Source organism: Ooceraea biroi, chromosome 9 (assembly GCF_003672135.1).
Source record: "Ooceraea biroi isolate clonal line C1 chromosome 9, Obir_v5.4, whole genome shotgun sequence".
NCBI lineage: Eukaryota > Metazoa > Arthropoda > Insecta > Hymenoptera > Formicidae > Ooceraea > Ooceraea biroi.
Genome location: NC_039514.1, coordinates 3,558,341 through 3,578,343, shown reverse-complemented (window position 1 = coordinate 3,578,343; position 20,003 = coordinate 3,558,341). Strand labels below are relative to the sequence as shown.

The following is a 20,003-nucleotide window of genomic DNA, read 5'->3' as shown; positions in this document are numbered from 1 at the left end:
GAATAAAACTGTAAGTTAAGAAAGTGCAAGTCAAGAAAAAATGGGTAAAAGTTAAGAATAGGGGACCCAGCCCCAATGACCTTGACCGTGACATATATTATAGAAGTCACCCTCTTGAGTGACCTTTAAAAGGTTTTAGCCGTCGCTCGTTGTTTATTAAAAGGTTATTAATAAAAAAGTTTAATGATTTTCCACGAATTTTTAGCTGTCCACGCGAAGCAAGAACATGATATTGACATATATTACAAAGGTCACCTTCCCGAATAACCCGCATTAGGTTTTAGTCGTCGATCGTTGTTTATGAAAAAGTTATTAACAAAAGAAATTTCGAAAATATAGTAGTTATTTTGAATATTGAAAGATATAAACGACGAATATGTATATGAACGAAGAAAGGAAAGTCATTTAAAACAGTGAATTGTTAATATATAGAATAGTTTCTTTTAATATAAATACAAAGTATTCTTCACTTTAACCAAAAGCACAAACAGTTAAATGTAAAGTATTTTCTGCTTTAACTTAACCTAGCCTAACCTAACCTAACCTAACCTGGTTAGGTTATATTTTCCGAAACTGGAGCCCCGGACACATACGCTCGTTTTCAGCCCGCTTCGCGGGAAGGCGGGGGGAAGGGGCTTTGCCCCTCCCCCCGCCGGAGCTAGTGTAACGGATTTCACCGTGCAGATTTTGATCACCTGGTACACGCCACGGATTCCGGCGGGGGGAGGGGCTTTGCCCCTCCCCCCGCCTTCCCGCGAAGCGGGCTGAAAACGAGCGTATGTGTCCGGGGCTCCAGTTTCGGAAAATATAACCTAACCCAAACCTATTTCTGATTTAAAGCTAAAATTCCATCACATATACTCTTTCGTAAACGTATATGGTATCGTAAAATTATGCTTTATTCATTAAACATTTTTGTTAATAACTTTTAAACAAACAACGAGCGAAGGGTGAAACCTAGTGCGGGTTATTCAGGAAGGTGACCTTTGTAATATACGTCAAACTCAAGTCCTTGCTTCGCGTGGACAGCTGAAAATTCGTGCAAAATTATTAAACTGCTTTTGTTAATAACTTTTTAATAAACAACGAGCGACGGCTAAAACCTTTTGAAGGTCACTCAGGGAGGTGACCTCTACAATATATGTCAAGGTCAAGGTCATTGAGGCTGGGTCCCCTATTCTTAACTTTTACCAAAAAATGTGCGTTTTTTTCTGGCTTGCACTATGTTTTTATCCTTACGATAATAATAATGCATACTAAAGCATAATACACTGAAAATATGTGTCATTTTTTTCTTTTAAATTTACTTTTAAAGTTTTATTAAGTCTGATAAACACGAATAATTTTTACACTTTTTTTAAAGAAAAACCATCAATTTTTGAAATATATATGCATGTGTGAAGTTGTAACTAACAATAAGCATAGGGATCCTAAAACTTCTCTATCTGATAGCCAGTTAATACGTCCGACAAAGCTTGTCGTACGACACATGAAATATTAGCCTTAGTCTATAATAAGCTTTTTCTCTTTTTTATAGAATTGGTATACAGAGCCAATTTGCACTTGCTACGTTACTATACAAGGAATTAAAGAAAGAGTCAACTTTATTCATTTTATATGACAAACTCACGACGAAGAGCATAATGTCCGGCGTAGATAGAAAAGGTAAAGGTTAGGATTACAGATCCGCGTTATAAAGAATACGCTGAACGCGTTCTCAATCTATAAGTCACCAAAGGTGGCGTCACTTCGTTAAAATATAACAGTAATTATTAGTGTTATACAATTAACATAAATTAAATTTAGTTTTGTTTGGTTAATGTACTATTACTAAAGATAGTATTATCTAGTGACTTTTATTTTTTTTTAGTGCGTTTGCCTTTCTATGTTAATTGGTTAGTTTTAGTTTTTTCCTCCCGTTCTTCGAGTTTCGAAGTTAGTTCAGTTACGTTTTCGTTATACAAAGAATCTGACATTGTAAGCAGTCGATTAAATATAAAGTTTGTCTTTATAAAAGCTACGCCTTTATTTAGTACTGGTAGAACCCATCTGCTAAGAGTAATTAATAATAGTATACATATTTGACAAAATAAAGCAGATTTCGATAAAGAATAGCACTTTAATAGAGACACGTCGAGACACGTCGAGACTATGAAACGAAGAGCAAGAAGTAACAATAACAAATGACGATCTTTACTCTCAATATAGTTTTCTGTAAATTTTAACAGATAAAACTTGTCACTAATAATACGGAACATACCTATTGTGTAAAATTAAAAATAGGTGCACAATGTGTAATTTTTACACTTTTTTTAGTTGTTTTAAAAATTTAACACTTGAGTTGAATTAACACAACAGCAACATGTTAAATTAAAACATGAATGTGTTAAATATTTAACACAAAAATGTTAACCGGCATATTTTTTAACAAGAAAACACAAATTTTCCAACTGTGTATGCTATTTAGCACCGTGTTACGCACGATAACATATTTTTTTTTTCTTGAAACCTACTCATTTTATGAAAAAAAATAAAAGAAATAAAAAAGTTTCTAAATAAATCAAACTTTTTAATGCATATTTTTAGATGATCAGGTCGTCCAAGAACTGTATTCATTTCTGCGATACAACTTAGACAACTAGATGAAATTGTTGTGGTATTTTTTTTTAAACTACTCATTTTATGAAAAAAATAAAAGAAATAAAAAAGTTTCTAAATAAATCGAACTTTTTAATGCATATTTTTAGATGATCATATTCCGGTCTAATACAAAATTGAATAGGGGTTGCTAGTTTCATCCCCTTATAACACTACGGAAGGCTGAAAAAATATTAATAAATAACCTTTTTACTAGTAGTAAATATCCACCAAATTTCATTTCTTTAACTTGTTCCTAATTTGAGAAAAAAGTAAAAACCTAATTTTTACCCCCATTTTTGGAGGAGTGTAACTCGACAGGGAGGAATGTAGGAGTATATGTTTATATGAAAAACCCCCCTTAATTTTCGACAAAGAATCATCTCCTAAAATTTTTCGCACTTATTAAGATACACCCTGTATATTAGTTCGTGGTATTCCAACTAAAGCAAATATAATCTGGGAAAAATTAGTCGATGTAAAAAAAGTATGGACAGCCTTAATATGGTTAAAACAAAATAATCCTATATATTCAGACATTGTACTATCAACATGTTCTGAAAGTTTGTTACATTCCGAATTACAAAACGTTGAGTTTCAAGAACATGACTCTCAATGTTATGATAATGAAGAAAATAACATTAAGAAAACACAAAAGGCATTATTGACTAAAATGTCGCAAACAGATGAATATTATGAACAATGTACAATATATCCTATGTATGAAAAAAGAATAAATGAACCTGCAACTAAACTTTATCAAATGAAGAAAATTCAAGATATTCTATTGGATAATCGGAATAAAGATTTGGATACAAAACGTTTTCCTGATTTATATCCATATGGTGTGAATGGACAGCATAAAGATAGATGTGTCCGGATAACTGATTTCGAATATATTAAATTAAGACTTATGTCGGAACACTCGGAATTTCGGATAAATCCACAATTTCTTTTCTATTCTATTTCTTTTCTATTACATGATAACAATATGCGACAATTAAATGCTGGCATATTTCATAAACTGAATGTTACTGATCCTCGTGAAAAGTATCGCTTTGCGCCCGTATATATACAAGAATACAAGGTCGCTTTACGCCCATACAGGGTTGGTGAGAGTAAAAGAAGTGTTGCATAGTTGCAAAATTATACTGTAATAAAGTAACTAATAATTTAGTGCGAAATATCATTTTGCTGATAATAAATGTTATTAATGCCGTTAATAAAACGAAGAAAAAAAGAACTCTACAAAAGTAATGATATCACAACAAAATTACCATTTTAAAAAAAGGTACAAAAAAGGCGCCAAGTATACGCGCGCGAAGAAAAAAAGAACTCTACAAAAGTAATGATATCAAACCATTGCGCCAACTATAAAAATGGGTATTTATGCAAATCAGAAAATCTATTATTTTATTATTATGTAAACAACATCCTATTCCAATCCAAACGTTGTTTTAATTCTCTTTAAATATTATTATAGTATTTTTTCACAAAAATGTATAAAATCTTCAAATTGCGCCAAGTGCAGAGAGAATGTATCGAAAATTAATTATTGTACTATTTAAAAAACTCAAGTGGTAGTATTCTTATCAATTAGAAAGAGAATATATGTATATATTGTTTTGAAAAATTATTGTTGTACTACTTTTAAAAAATAAAAAGTGATACATATCTTTTTATTGTCACTCTTCCTCTTCCAATCCAAGAGGTACCCACATAACATTTTGATATGTATAGTATATTCCATGTATAAACATTTATGTATATTGCATTTACGATGTATATACACTCATGATACAGTATACGTACATTGCATATAATATGTATGTACAAATGCAACCGGAATAATGTACAAGAAATATTCTGTGCATGTACATATGTACATGCAATGTACATTATATGTATAACTAATGTATATATGTTCTATATATTTTGTGGATATACATAACACATACATGCGTCTATATACATCAGATATGCAGTGACATATGTTATGTATATGTGTAAGTATGTAATCGTATATAAGATGTATGTAGACATGTATGTGTTATTAATATCCACAAAATATACAGAATATATATATATATATATATATATATATATATATGTATGTATGTATGTATGTAACATTTCACGAATGTGTGTGTATGTGTGTGCGCGTGTGTGTGCGGTGTGTGCGCGTGTGTGTGTGCGTGGGTGTGCGTATGCGTGTGCGCGCGCGCGCGCGCGTGTGTGTGTGTGTGCATATACCTATATAGACAAAAAATATACGGAATGGATATACGCACGCACGCGCACACACACATATATAAATTCGTGAAATGTTATATACGCGCAAGTAATATAGTTTAGCTATGCGATACATATTTTTGACTATATATGCAAGCTTAGTGACAGAAATGTATACATATAAATAAATAATTATATACGAATGTATAATGTTAATCTATATTTCGTGGCATTTTTTTCATGAAATATAAAAAAGGATTTATTATATTAATTTGATCTTATGGTGGGAAAATATCATAAACAACATATTTTTAGATAAAATCTGTATCAAGCTATAGCTATAGCATCTACAGACATATATTTTCTAAGACATGTTGAATAGGAGGATCTTTAATTAACCATAATAATGCGTTATTTCTTTTTATTAATATTTTATTAATATTTTATTAATATATTTGTACGTACATATATGCATGTGCTCGTTGTATTATATATATATATATATACTTGTACAAACATATGTGCGCGTTACAACGTAAATAAAACTTTTATGAAAATTATGCCAATAATAAAAGTATTGCACACGGTGAAAAATTGAAAGTTTACAAATGGATTTCAATTAATATTTTAATTAATATTAACAGAACAAATATGAATTAAAAAATTATGCACATGCACAGCATTTATTACGTTATTATTATTACAAAATAATTAATAACTAATCCTAACTGCTACAATGAAAATCATGTTCATATTGCAAAAATTAAATATAACCGAAACTTTTATTGCACATATCGGCTATCTTAATTCACATTACTTAATTCATATTAATAGAAGAAATATGAAAAATATAATGTGCATCACATTATTAAGATATTGAAACATAAATATTAATTTATACCATCTACTGCTAGCTGTATAACGAAAATCATATTTGTGATTGTAAGGCAATTACACGAGATAAAAAATTAAACTTCTATAAATTGATTATTTCAAATAAAGCTAATAGAAGATTAAATTTAAAAAAATAATGTCTCGTATACTGGCAAATCTAATTGATTGAAGCAAGTATGGGCAAGTAGCTGTATAACGAAAATCATATTTGTGGTTATAAGGCAATTACACGAGATAAAAAATTAAACTTCTATAAATTGATGATTTCAAATATATAAAGCTAATAGAGGATTAAATTTAAAAAAATAATGTTTCGTATACTGGCAAATCCAGTTGATTGAAGCAAGTATGGGCAGAAGGAAGCCCATAATTGTCTGTTGATCTATCTTCTCTATGAATTTTGAACTTCTGCACACTATTCAATCCTTCTAACGTAGCAAAACCTTGCAGCGGCACTTTAGAAATATATATAATAACAAACTGCAAGAATTTCGCACGATTCGCCTGATCGAAACCTCGCAACGCACGCCAGAACTATTAAATCTGTAAAGACATAGCAGTATATTTATGTGATACTCATTGTCAGTGTTTGCTTTAAGATCTTTGATATCTACATTAGGCAAACTACTGATCAATAATTCAAGTTTAAACATAGAGATCAGTCGTGTAAGTATAATATCATAAAAGTCTTGATCGATTAAATAAGAATTCCGTTAATTTGAAAAAATAATATTTATGCTTATTAAGTTAATAATGTTTTGTAGTGTACATATGTGTAAATAGCGAATAATATATGTATAAATATATGTGTAAAGTATAAGTACCTTCAAGCATCATTTCCTGCATTATTTATTGCACTATTTCCTGCTTCATTTCGTGGTTGACTTTGTGCATCTGGATGATTTTCTGTGTTATTTAATTTTTTCTGGTAATTGTTGAATCGATCTTTGCTTCTTACTAACCATGCTTTTATAAAAGCTATTATTTCGACATCTGTACTGTTTTTACCTTTCTTGTTAAGTCGTACTGCAGCTATAAAATGTTTACAATACAAGCTACAATTTTTGCAAATAACTGACATAATAACTGACAATTTTGAAACAGTTGTATCCTGTAGTCATACATTATTGTAGATAGACAACTCTGTGTTATACATTTTATTTTTCGAGAAATTTTCACTACCTCATATTTATTTATGACATTCAGATGAAGTGTAGTAAAAATTAATTGATAATTTTTAACTTACACAAAATACAAGATGTTACAGCTAAATTTTTAAAGACTGTTTTCTTTTTGGCTCCTTCCCAAGAATAAGACATGCCAACTTCGTTTGTAAACACATGATACATTATTCTTCGTACAATTTCTTTAACATTACAGCTTCCAATACGGCTGAGGTTTTGAGACTGCAAATGAAAAAATAGTAGAATAATGAAATTGCAACATATTTATTATTAAGTATCTTTTAATAGTATAATTATTATATTATAAAATTATTATAAATTACTACTTTAATGTTTAAGAAAACATAAGTTTTAAGCTATTTTGATTATTCTCATAAGATATATTGTACTTCATAAAAATATAGCTTCCATCTTTTTTAAATAATCTATCATACGTAACATCAAAAGTAATATATAGATATTTTACAGGAATAATCGTTATTCTATATGAGAAATATGCTTCAGTGATGGAATATTTACGTTATACACATACACACACAAGTATTGATGTAATAAATTTTTGTTTTTAAAGTTATATAAAATGTCAAACAATTTCCTTATCAAACGTATGAAATCTTATGTATACGAGATATCTAAAAATTCGTGTCTATTATTTGTACTAATCTCATAAAAGTACTGTTCCTCACGCAAAATTTAATGAAAAATCCTTGAGCCGCTTTTTCATACTGTAGTAGTAATTCTGAAGTCCAATCATTTAATTAACATTTTCTTTCCACATTTAAAGTATCTTTCTATATAATAATTCGGTATAAAAAGTAAAACTTATAAAAAGTAAAGGTTATTACTTAACATTTCAAATACATGTGGCTACTACAGGATGGGGCACCTGCCCATTTTAGTCAGCAAGTGCGGGAGTTTTTAAACAACACGTTTCCGAATCGGTGGGTAGGTCGGGGTGGACCAGTTGCGTGGCCACCGAGGTCGCCAGACCTTAATCCCTGTGACTTTTTTTTGTGGGGTTACATGAAAAGTTTGGTATTTACAACGCCGGTAGACACACGGGAGGAACTGATTGCGCGCATTGAGCAGGCTGCCGCAACCGTAAGAGGAAGACCTGTTTCTTTGTTACGTGCCACCACAGAATCTTGGTTACGACGAGCGCAACTTTGTCTAGAGCACAATGGTGATAACTTCGAACAATTTCTCTAATTCTGACTGCTACGTTCATTAATGAAATGTATAATTGTGCACAGGATTGGGCTTAAATTCTTAAAATGTATTAAAGGCTGTATCTCTCTTATTTTTGACTTAATTAAAAAAGGTTCTTTGAAAAAGTTGTTTGTTTTAATGAGTTCTGTACACAGTTAAAAGAAAAGAATCAACTTAAAAATCACCTTGTATAACTAGCAAGACTTAACGTTATGAAATGGTTATAAATTTTGGGTAAAAGCACATGTTTTAAAACTATAGAGCCAGCATATAATAAGAAAAATCGAAATTCTGTAGCTTTGTATCTTTTACATTCTATTAGAGAACGTGTTTTCCTAGAAAATTCACAAGGAATGTATTGTTTTATTTTTAAAAGATTTTCAGATATCTTATTTACATCACGAGCTCGTAGTTTATGAGGTGGTTTGCCATGAATCCACCCATATCGTTTATGGCAAAGTAATCTTTTCATATCACCTAATAAAAGATTATGCATGTAATCTATTGGCACACTGTCTATCATGTTAAAATTTAGTGTATCTAAGAATAAACTTCTACCAATATGATGTTCTGCTTGAGCAATACTTCTAAACGATACATCAGTTCTTTTACAAAAATGTTCTGTTTCAATAAAGCACATTACATTATTGAACATGTCACCTTCTTGATCACATTTTATGCATGAGAAATAGCCTGTGTGATTTTTAATTGATAAAACAAATGCTTTTGCAGGTAAATCGCAAACTAACATTAAAATTCGAAAGTTATGTCTTGAAAAATTTATAAATATCCCATTATTTGATAGATGCACACATTCATTAACAAAATCTTTCAGAAAAGCATTAGCAGGGTTTGGTTTTTCAGAACCATGATATAGAGCAATTAAAAATACCTGCTTCATAAGAGCTTTTATTGATTTTACAGCACACAGAATAGGCCAAAATGAACTGTTTGAACTTTTACTTAACGGCAAATCATCAATATTAACAGCTAATAGAAAGTCTTCATTTTCTTGTATACTGATTTTATTATTTGTACAAAATAAATTCAATGTTTTCTCTATACCAAAATATCTTTTATTAAAAGATATCTAAAGAACGTCTTTGCGATGTCTTTTGGATTTTTATGCTACCTGGGATATTTAGACTGAAGTCTATTTGTCAACTAGAGTCGGCAGTCGCAGTCGGCAGTCGGATCGGTCTTCGCAGTCGGTAGTCTGATACGGGCTATGAAACATTGTTTAGATTTAATCTTTATTTAGTTGTATAGCTTATCTCGAGAGCTTTCCAAAACACTATAAGAAAGTATTTTTTTCGCTCACGCACAGCAGAGAAGGTTTGGAGTCATTAAATACTATGGGAGTGACGAACCGTGGAGTCCTTATCTCTGCTGTGACACACATACACACACAAGAGGTGTAAATCCGACCGTACAACCTCCACGCGGTACACTTTGGATAATTCTAATGCCGGCGGTATTGTAACTTTCAAGCCTCATAACTCACAGAGTAATGAGCGAAAAAATACTTTCTTATAGTGTTTTGGAAAGCTCTCGAGATAAGCTACAAGAATATGCAATAAAAAATAGGGGTGTCCGTTTAAGAAATTAACGGTGACCTTCACGTGACCTTAACAACGATATTCAAGGTCATAATAATATTACAATGTAATGCGTCATATAAAACCCTGCAACAAGGATTCCACCAATGCACCTCTCTCTCTCTCTCTCTCTCTCTCTCTCTCTCGGCATCAGCTAAAACAAAATCTAGCGTTCAAGTATATCCTTGAGTTCAATGGTAATTACATAAATATATTGCAAAATAAGTATATCCATAGAATATTCATTTGACATCATATTACGCGTCGGTCAAAATAACCTGCTTAAATAATGATCATTGCGCTGTGATTGGCCAAATCGAATTCTTTGCTGTGATTGGTTCTTTCTCCAGTGCTTTATCAACCATGGTTGATTAATAAGATCCAATCAAAGCGAAGAATTCGATTTGGCCAATCACAATGCAATGGTCATTTGAACTAGTATGTATCGTGACGCATATTCAACTCATGTATATGAAATGTATGTAAATACAATATGCATCTAAGTATATTACAAAATATATACGTGCAGAGAATATACTTTCAATATCCTGAGGTTATTTTAAGCGGCGCGGGTGTCGCGAAAGCAGCCATGTATACATATTAAATGTACTTTAATATGTAATGTATACATATTAAATGTACTTTAATATGTAATGTATACATATTAAATATTATGTACATATTATGTACTCCATGGTACATTTATGTAGACGCACGCTGGACGTAACCTGTATTGCAGATATGTACTGCGTATTTCCTCTAACATATGTAAATACAATATTATAATATGCATCTAAGGGCTAGTTTCACCAACTCCAGTTAGGTGAACCAACGGTTAAAATTAGTAGGGAATCAACTTAAAACATGAATGCTTGGTTTTCCTTAACCTTTATTTTCTGCTCCTTGCTCAACCGTCGGTTCACCTAACTTAACCAGAGTTGATGAAACTGACTCTAAGGCCCGTTTCTACCAATGTTGTTTAACTTTAACCGTAGTTTAACTCACTCTTTGTCTCTTTCTACGGTAGGTAGAAAAGGACGAAGAGTAAAACTACGGTTAAAATTAAACAACATTGGTAGAAACGGGCCTAAGGGCTGCTTTCGTGACATCGGTCAAAAATAATCTGGTTAAAATGACCATTGCGCTGTCATTGGCCAAATTCAAATTTTTCGCTTTGATTGGTCTTTTCTCCAGTGCCTTATCAATAATAGTTGGTTGATAAGAACCAATCAAAGTGAAAAATTCAAATGTGGCCAATCACAGCGCAATGGTCATTTCAAGCAGATTATTTTGACCGGCGTCGCGAAAGCAGTCAAGTATATTGCAAGAAATATATACATCCACAGAATATACATTCAATATCCTGTGAGGTATGTACATATTAACTCTATTATTGTTTCTACATAGTATGCATCGTGACGTATATTCAACTCATGTATATAAAATGTATGTAAATACAATATGCATCTAAGTATATTCCAAAATATATACATCCACAGAATATACATTCAATATCCTGTGAGGTATGTACATAGTAACTCTATTATTGTTTCTACATAGTATGCATCGTGACGTATATTCAACTCATGTATATAAAATGTATGTAAATACAATATGCATCTAAGTATTTTACAAAATATATACATCCACAGAATACACTTTCAACATCCTGTGAAGTATGTACATATTAACTCTATTATTGTTTCTACATAGTATGTACCGTGACGTATATTCAACTCATGTATATGAAATGTATATGCATTGCATGTTCAGGATATTATTTGCACTTCATGGAGCATATATGTATGTACATGAAATATCTATTGTTATGTGGGTAGTAGCTTTCATTTATCACTTGGATTTTAATTTGTTCGAATTCTAATGGAAGGGATAGAAAACGTAATAGAAAAGAATAAAAGAGGTTACAGTACAAAATGTAAAAAAAATAATATTTAGTTAGTGCAAAAACTTGGCGCTGCTAGACCTTGTTACCGCCCCTTAACGCACGCATGCACTTTATATAAAACCTCAAGCTGCTCGTTCAGATATAAAACTGAAATCCAAGAAATTTTACGCATGCATAAGCGCTTATTATATTATTATATATAAAACTTAAATCTAATCTAAATTTGACAAACAGCTTACATTTATTGATGAAAGATAAATAGATAGATAGATAGATGAAGAGAGAGAGAAAGAGAGAGAGAACATACACACCTACTATTATGCCCAGTTTCTTCATACCTCTCAATAGCTATCTTCCAAATAACTAAAAATTTGTTTTCTTTATTGAAACCTCTGATTACGTATTTAACGGATAGCTATTCTTCATACTACTCACTTTTGACACAAAGTGTCTAGAATGTTATTATAAATTACCATATTCTGTCAGGTTACAAAGGTGAAGAAAACTGATTCTACGAGATATCTTTTGGATAAAGTTATCGAGAGGTGAAGAAATTGGGCTTTAAACGATGAAAGAGAGAAAAGCATTTCTCGTATTACTCGGTCTAGCAGCGCCAAGTTTTTTGCACTAACTAAATATTATTTTTTTTACATTTTGTACTGTAACCTCTTTTATTCTTTTCTATTACGTTTTCTATTCCTTCCATTAGAATTCAAACAAATTAAAATCCAAGTGATAATGAAAGCTACTACCACTTGGATTGGAAGAGGAAGAGTGACAATAAAAAGATATGTATCACTTTTTATTTTTTAAAAGTAGTACAACAATAATTTTTCAAAACAATATATACATATATTCTCTTTCTAATTGATAAGAATACTACCATTTGAGTTTTTTAAATAGTACAATAATTAATTTTCGATACATTCTCTCTGCACTTGACGCAATTTGAAGATTTTATACATTTTTGTGAAAAAATACTATAATAATATTTAAAGAGAATTAAAACAACGTTTGGATTGGAATAGGATGTTGTTTACATAATAATAAAATAATAGATTTTCTGATTTGCATAAATACCCATTTTTATAGTTGGCGCAATGGTTTGATATCATTACTTTTGTAGAGTTCTTTTTTTCTTCGCGCGCGTATACTTGGCGCCTTTTTTGTACCTTTTTTTAAAATGGTAATTTTGTTGTGATATCATTACTTTTGTAGAGTTCTTTTTTTCTTCGCGCGCGTATACTTGGCGCCTTTTTTGTATCTTTTTTAAAAAAGGTAATTTTGTTGTGATATCATTACTTTTGTAGAGTTCTTTTTTTCTTCGTTTTATTAACGGCATTAATAACATTTATTATCAGCAAAATGATATTTCACACTAAATTATTAGTTACTTACTTTATTACAGTATAATTTTGCAATTATGCAACACTTCTTTTACTCTCACCAACCCTGTATGGGCGCAAAGCGACCTTGTATCCTTGTATATATACGGGCGCAAAGCGATCCTTGTATATGTACGGGAGCTGATATATACTTTATGTACTATCAAGTTTTTGTAAGAATAATATATAAATATCTTTAGCACCTCTAGGCCATTGTCTTTTTTTAATTTGTGCATCGTCAGCTTCAGTCCAATTACTAGACATTCCTTCTCTACATATACTCGTGTAATGACCATCCTCAATACATAAACCACTATGAAATATAGCATTTATAAGCTTATACGTTTGTCTAGCTATTAAAACTTTAGTTGTAGGAATAGTACATATATTAAATTTACGTATTGCTTTCACCATTTTATCATCTTGAGATGAAAATAATACTAAACGAATAATAACTATATCTTTCGTTACTGTTAATTCGTTCTTAAACAAAATATCATTTCCTGTACACTGTTCGCATGACCCATCAGATTCACACCAATGTGAAACTGTAACATTTAATAAATCATTAAGAGTATAGCTTTTTTTCCCAAAGTGTTAATAGGTATTGAAATAACTACATCGTTACAAGTAAATTCCTTTGTATAATCACAAGATTTACATCGACTAGTAGAAGTTACTTGATGCTCTACCAGTTGTCTTATACAATCATATTTAGTGAACAGGATTGTAAGAAACTTAAACACATCACGTTTTACATTTATTGAAAACGGTTCTCCTAAATATTGCCGTACTGCATATGTATTCAAATTGCACATTCCATTTTCATATCTATGCATTAACATTTTTAAAACATCTGATTTATTACAATTAAACAATTGTTTTCTAATGGGACTTAAATGGGAATTAAATTAGACATTGTAATGCTGCATTTGCATAACGTGAAACATTGTCTGTATTTTGAAAACCATGTAAAACCCAAGCAACATTTTGCCGTACTTTTTGATTTTGATAATTCTCTTGAATTGAAGCACTTACTTTTGACAATGCCTATGGAACATCTTTCACTTTGCGATAGCGTTCTTTTGCAACAGTAATTATTTCTGTTTCTGGTTTGTACTGATTTCTTGGTCGATTATATTCTCTAATAGCTTTTTCGTCAGCTATTACTGACGAAGGATCATAGTTAATTAAATGCAACCCTTTTAGAGAGGTTATTCGTGATAATGCAACATAAACTTGACCGCAATTAAATATAGAGTTGCCTATGTCCATAATAGCACTTTGTAAGCTCAATCCTTGACTTTTATGAATGGTGATTCCATAACTCAGACACAATGGAAATTGTTTTCTAGTAACAAACGCTCTATCCACCACTTGAAATTTAACGCTCACTCTTTCAATTAAATATTCTAATCCTGATGGTAAGAGAAGCTTTATTTTTTCTACATCATCGGTAGACGTATCTTGTACAACTGATATTACCTTAGCTATTGTACCATTCACAAGACCTAAAGTAGCATCAATATTACGCCTTATCATAACTTTTGCTCCAATCTTAATTGCAATTTCTTTCGAAAGTCCAGCAGTTTTAGAATTATCATCATCATTATTCGATAATACTTTTGATACTTTCTTTCTCACATATGGTATACAGTCAATCGTGTCTTCAGCAATTAATAATATCTCTTTCGAAGCAATGCGGTGTAACATTGCAGCATTAAGAACATCACACATATAACGAGTAGGCAATAAACAAACAATGTCCAACGGAAAATCATTAATAAAATTACATAATTCGTTTAATCTAGATTCAAAAGAATCACCTTTAAACGATATTTTTCTATTTTCAAGAATCTCGCAATCAGACTTTGTCAATAAACCAATACGAATTCTTGACAACAACTGTCGATAAGAGTCATCCCCTTGCTGACGCATATTGATCGTCAACTCATCATAATCAAATACTGTAGTCCACAAATTAACAGCAGTTAAAGAACTCACACATTTATTAATTTTATCATTTGGTAATCGTACAAAAATAGGACCTTCATGTACAGGAGGTAATTGAAGCAGATCGCCAAATAAAAGAATGTGCTTTCGACCGAACCGTCTTCACAATCATTGGTATTACATATTTCAGACAATCGAAGATGTATATACATTAAAGTCAAATTAGATATCATTGACACTTCATCAATTACAAAAAGAACAACATCCTTGAGATCTGTTCGTAAAACTTTTAACACATGATCAGGCAATTGTTTATAGTTTGTAGTAAGACCATGTTCAACAGGTAATTGAAGCAATCTATGAACTGTCAAACCTTCTATATTAAACGCTGCTATGCCAGTAGGTGCCGCTACAGCGGTATCTTTATTGAGATATTGTTTTATCCAACACTTAATTGTTTTAATTAAGAAACTCTTTCCAGTTCCACCTTCTCCGCTAACGTACAATCGTAATATCGAATTATCTGACCTTACAGTATCAATGACTCTATCGAATGTTCTTTTTTGATCCGTATTTAATTTTCCTATCATTTGAGACACATCATCAATTATCTCATCTATTTTATTGCCAAGATCTCTAAAATCTTGCATTGCTTTACCAGCTTCTATATTTTGAACGCCTATCGGATTGTCGGGGTCATCCTGAGACACGTTTTTTTGTAATTCTTCATCTAATTGCCGAACTAGCTCTTGCGCACTTTTAAATGCTTTTTTTAATTCTTCTAGCTTTTCATGGTATTGCAATGCCTCCGTAAGATGCAGTTTTACTTTATGAAATGATTTCGCATAAGTATCACAACTATCTCTAAGATCCTCTAATTTCCGCCAGGGTTTAAATATAAGCAGTAATGAGAAGAAATATTCTTCCGGTCGATTATTAACATTATGTCTATAATGATTAATAAGACATTCACGTTGTCGCCGTTTAAGGTAATGACTATGAGTGTGTGTGAGTGAGTGTGTGCGCGAGTCTGTGAGTGTGAGTGTGTGAATGTGTGCGTGAGTGTGTGCGTGAGTGTGAGTGTGTGTGAATGTGTGTGAGTGTGTATGACACTACCGTGTCTCTTGATAATAATGAAGTCATACATGCCGGAGAGCAAAAGACAGGAAAATCAAGCATAGATCAATTTTTAAAAATCCTTAGGTTAAAACTAAATTTACTAGTATATTTTAATTTCACTTCTCCTTACCTGTAATTTACCCTCACTGCGAATTGTGTAATATTATAACGCGGTTCGAAATTCCCCGTCGAATAGGCCTTGAACGAACCCTATAAGACGCTCCGTTGGCGAGATATCACGACAAAAACAGTTTTAAAGAAAATTGCCAATATCTCGGACCCTATGAGAGATAGAGGGTTGTTTCTGGCAACTTTCGACGTGGCTCGAAAATCTCCGTCGAATGAGCCCTGAACGAACCCTCCAAAACGCTCCGTTCGCGAGATATCGCGTAAAAACAATTTATACAGAAAATTGCAAATATCTCATGTCTATTAAGTCAGCATGCCAACATGAGCACAATCACATGAAACTTGCGGAGGATTTAGTGCTCTTTATGTGCTAATTTATTGCTCTAATCCTGATTTTATTGCTCTAGCCGTTTGACAGGAAATTATTTTTATGCTAACTTTTAAGAAAGTTGGAACGCCCCTTAACAAAAATAATAATAATAATAAAACACTTATACTATAATTTAGTGCTAATTATGTGCTTTTAATATACGCGAATTTAAAGGAGGAGGCCCGATAAGCCACGATTTCGGCCCTCTCTAGATTTTATTGTAAATTATTAGAAACAATTTCTTAATACATAAAACCCTAATTAAGCTGTTTTCAGCCTAAACGGACATGTTCAACGTGGTTGTTATTTTGTTTAAACATAGAAATTCATATTTGTGGGTATTTTGTGCAGTACTACACAACTCGTGAAAATCGTGGATATTATATTGGAAAATCATGAACATCATAATATAATTATGTTTGTACGTAAAATTGATGTTCCTCTTGAAAGAGGGCGAGAGAGAGAGAGAGAGAGAGAGTGAGAGGGCGAGAGAGAGAGAGAGAGAGTGTGTGTGTGTGCGCGCGCGCGCGCGCGTGTGAGGGAGAGAGAGAAGGGGAGAGAACTAAAAAAGGGTGCTCGTTATAATTTCATTATAATTTTTTTTATTTTTTTATTTTTTATATATATCAATATATATATATATATCTATATAAATATACATAAAAAAATATAGAGGGAGACTTTTTCTAGCCACTGTATGGCTGAGCCGGCACGTATCCCGGCGCTGGTGCCTGAGCCGGCACGTATCCTGGCGCTGGTGCCTGAGCCGGTATGTATCTCGGCGCTGGTGCTGGAGGCAGCACGTATCCCGGCGCTAGTGCTGGAGCCAGCACGTATCCCGGCGCTGGTGCTGGAGGCAGCACGTATTCCGGCGCTGGTGTTGGAGCCAGCACGTATCCCGGCGCTGGTGCTGCAGGCAGCACGTATCCTGGCGCTGGTTCTGGAGGCAGCCCGTAGCCCGGCGGTGGTACTTGAGCCGGCACGTATCCTGGTGCTGCTGCCGCCGGCCCAAATCTCCGAGCGGCAGCAAATTTTTTGCGCGCCAGCTTTTGTCGCTCTTTCTGGAGCGCACGGCGCACCGCATTGTTAATACGCTGAAACAGAAAGAAATATTTTTTTAGCATATATGTATATAAGCACAGACATACTCGCGCGCGTGTGTGTGTGCATATTATATATGTATGTATGTGTATTTGTGTGCTAATATGTATTTTACACACACAAATTCACATTCATTGCACACGTACTTACATATATCTATGTATAACTACATGTCTATTATAATCGTACAATATATTTCATTCATAGATTTATACTAAGTCTAAGTCTTAGTATAAGTCTATGATTTTATTACTGATTTAACCTTTATGAAGTTAGCACTCGACTTTTACCAAATTAATTTTTTTATGTGGCAAATGGTAGCATTTCGGTTGTAGTTCTTTGTAGTCACAATAATATCGTTCGTATTTTGTGCCATTAAAAAAGAACAAAAATAAAATATTACTTTTACCCGGAATTGAGATATCTTAAATCCACTTGCGTTGTTTGTTTCTGAATCGTTTGTAACTGTTTGCAATGGCTTTCGTTTCGTTCGTAGTCGAACCATTCAAAAGTTATAAACATTTTAAAAAATTTCAACATGCTAACTTTGCTAATTGTCGAGATATCTCCCTTAGGTTCTCTTTAGAATCGTTTGTAGTTGTTTGTAATGATTTTCTTTTTCATTGTAGTTCAATGATTTAAAAGTTACAATGTAGTTGCAATAAATTAAGACCTTTTCAATGTTATAGATATCTCGAAACAGTTATTATTGAATAAGTGAATCTATAAATATATACAACGCACGTATCTAAAACATATGCGCAAACTGTTTCTAGATATCTATAAAATTGAAAAGTTCTTTATTTATTACAAATACGTTATAACTTTTAAACCATTCAACTACAAGCAAAAGGAAAATCATTACAAACAACAAACGATTCTAAAGAGAACCCAAGCGGATTTGAGATATCTCGACAATTGGCAAAGTGCTGAACGCATCTATGGAGTCTTATCTTTAGCATGTCAAAATATTTTTAAATGTTTATAACTTGAATGGTTCGACTACGAACGAAATGAAAGCCACTGCAAACAACACAAATACTAACGATTCTGATACAAACTACGCAAGTGATGTAAGATATCTAAATTCCGGGTAAAAGTAATTTTATTAAATTTCTGTTCTTTTTTAATGGAAAAAACTACAAACGATCTTATTGTCACTACAAACAAGTACAACCGAAATGCTACTATTTGTCGTATACAAAAATTAATTTCATAAAAATTGGGTGCCAACGTCACACAAGTACAGATTTATTAAATTAAAACTTACTTTTTGAACGCTGTCGGTCGTCATCGCCGTTGCAGTTGTCGTCGTCCGGCGGTTCGTTGCAGTTGTCGTCGTCGTCGTTGTCGTCACGGAGTTCGTCGCCGTCGTCGTCGAGGGGTTCGTCGCCGTCGTCGTCGTGCGGTTCGTCGCCGTCGTCGTCTGGCGGTTCGTCGCCGTCGTCGTCGGGCGGTTCGTCGCCGTCGTAGTCGAGGGGTTTGTCGCCGTCCTCGGTTTCCTCGCCGTTGTCTTCCTCGTCATCGTCTCTAACGTCGTCGTTGTCGTCGTCGTCGTCGTCTCGCTTCGACGCTGGTTCGGCACGCTTCTTTCGCTTTTAGCTGTAACATATAAAATTTATTTTTACATATAGTACTGTATACAAATAAAGAAAGGACACAAAAAGATTTACATCAATTGTATCAATTAACATATTCCTCAATTGATATAATTGATTATTTTAATTTCTACACCGTAATACAAATACGGTTCATAAATTGTTTAAATCTATGTTTATTGCAATTTACAGTTTGATAAATCACAAAATTAATACTCAAGTCTTGGCATCGCAGCTGCTCTGCAGACAATGCTGAGGACGACTGCCTCGACGAGTTCGCCTATCGTGTAATTCGATGCCTTGCCGATTTTCATTTTTCACAAACAGACGCTCGCGCAACGTGCAACACGTTCCGGCAATCTTCCATCCTCTACGCCAGCCGTAGAGCAGAGAGAGAACGCATTAGGCGACCGTTGTCCCAATGTACGTGTGACGTATCAAGGAAACGCACTCACCACGCTCGCACCTCATATAGGTGAGGCGTACGCGGTGTCGCGTTATCTATTTCGCTCGCTCGTACACCTTTGCAATGAAATTACTCTATAACAATAAGCAATCTGAATGATTGCTTGAACGTCGATTTGCTAATTATTATTATAATTGTATGATATTATGATGTTAATATGACTAATTATATACTAATTACTCGATAAATTCGAGTAAATTCCTGTGCAGAAGTAACGCTCGT

General features: G+C 32.8%; 2 protein-coding genes across 2 annotated transcripts; both read right to left on the bottom strand.

Annotated features, from left to right (window-relative positions):
* Positions 1-13,870: 13,870 nt before the first annotated feature.
* Positions 13,871-16,682, bottom strand: LOC113562545 (ATP-dependent DNA helicase pif1-like). The gene is given in 2 exon segments (XM_026972254.1): positions 13,871-15,156; positions 15,159-16,682. Coding segments are annotated over 2 exon segments (1,551 nt in total). The 5' UTR covers positions 15,649-16,682; the 3' UTR covers positions 13,871-14,095.
* A 612-nt stretch (positions 16,683-17,294) lies between these two features.
* On the bottom strand, positions 17,295-19,051 carry LOC105282901 (skin secretory protein xP2). The gene is made up of 2 exons (XM_011345210.3): positions 18,988-19,051; positions 17,295-17,710 (listed from the first exon to the last, which is right to left on the bottom strand). Exons 1-2 carry the CDS (start codon positions 19,009-19,011, stop codon positions 17,303-17,305), a joined length of 432 nt encoding a protein of 143 aa, XP_011343512.1. The 5' UTR covers positions 19,012-19,051; the 3' UTR covers positions 17,295-17,302.
* Positions 19,052-20,003: the final 952 nt, after the last annotated feature.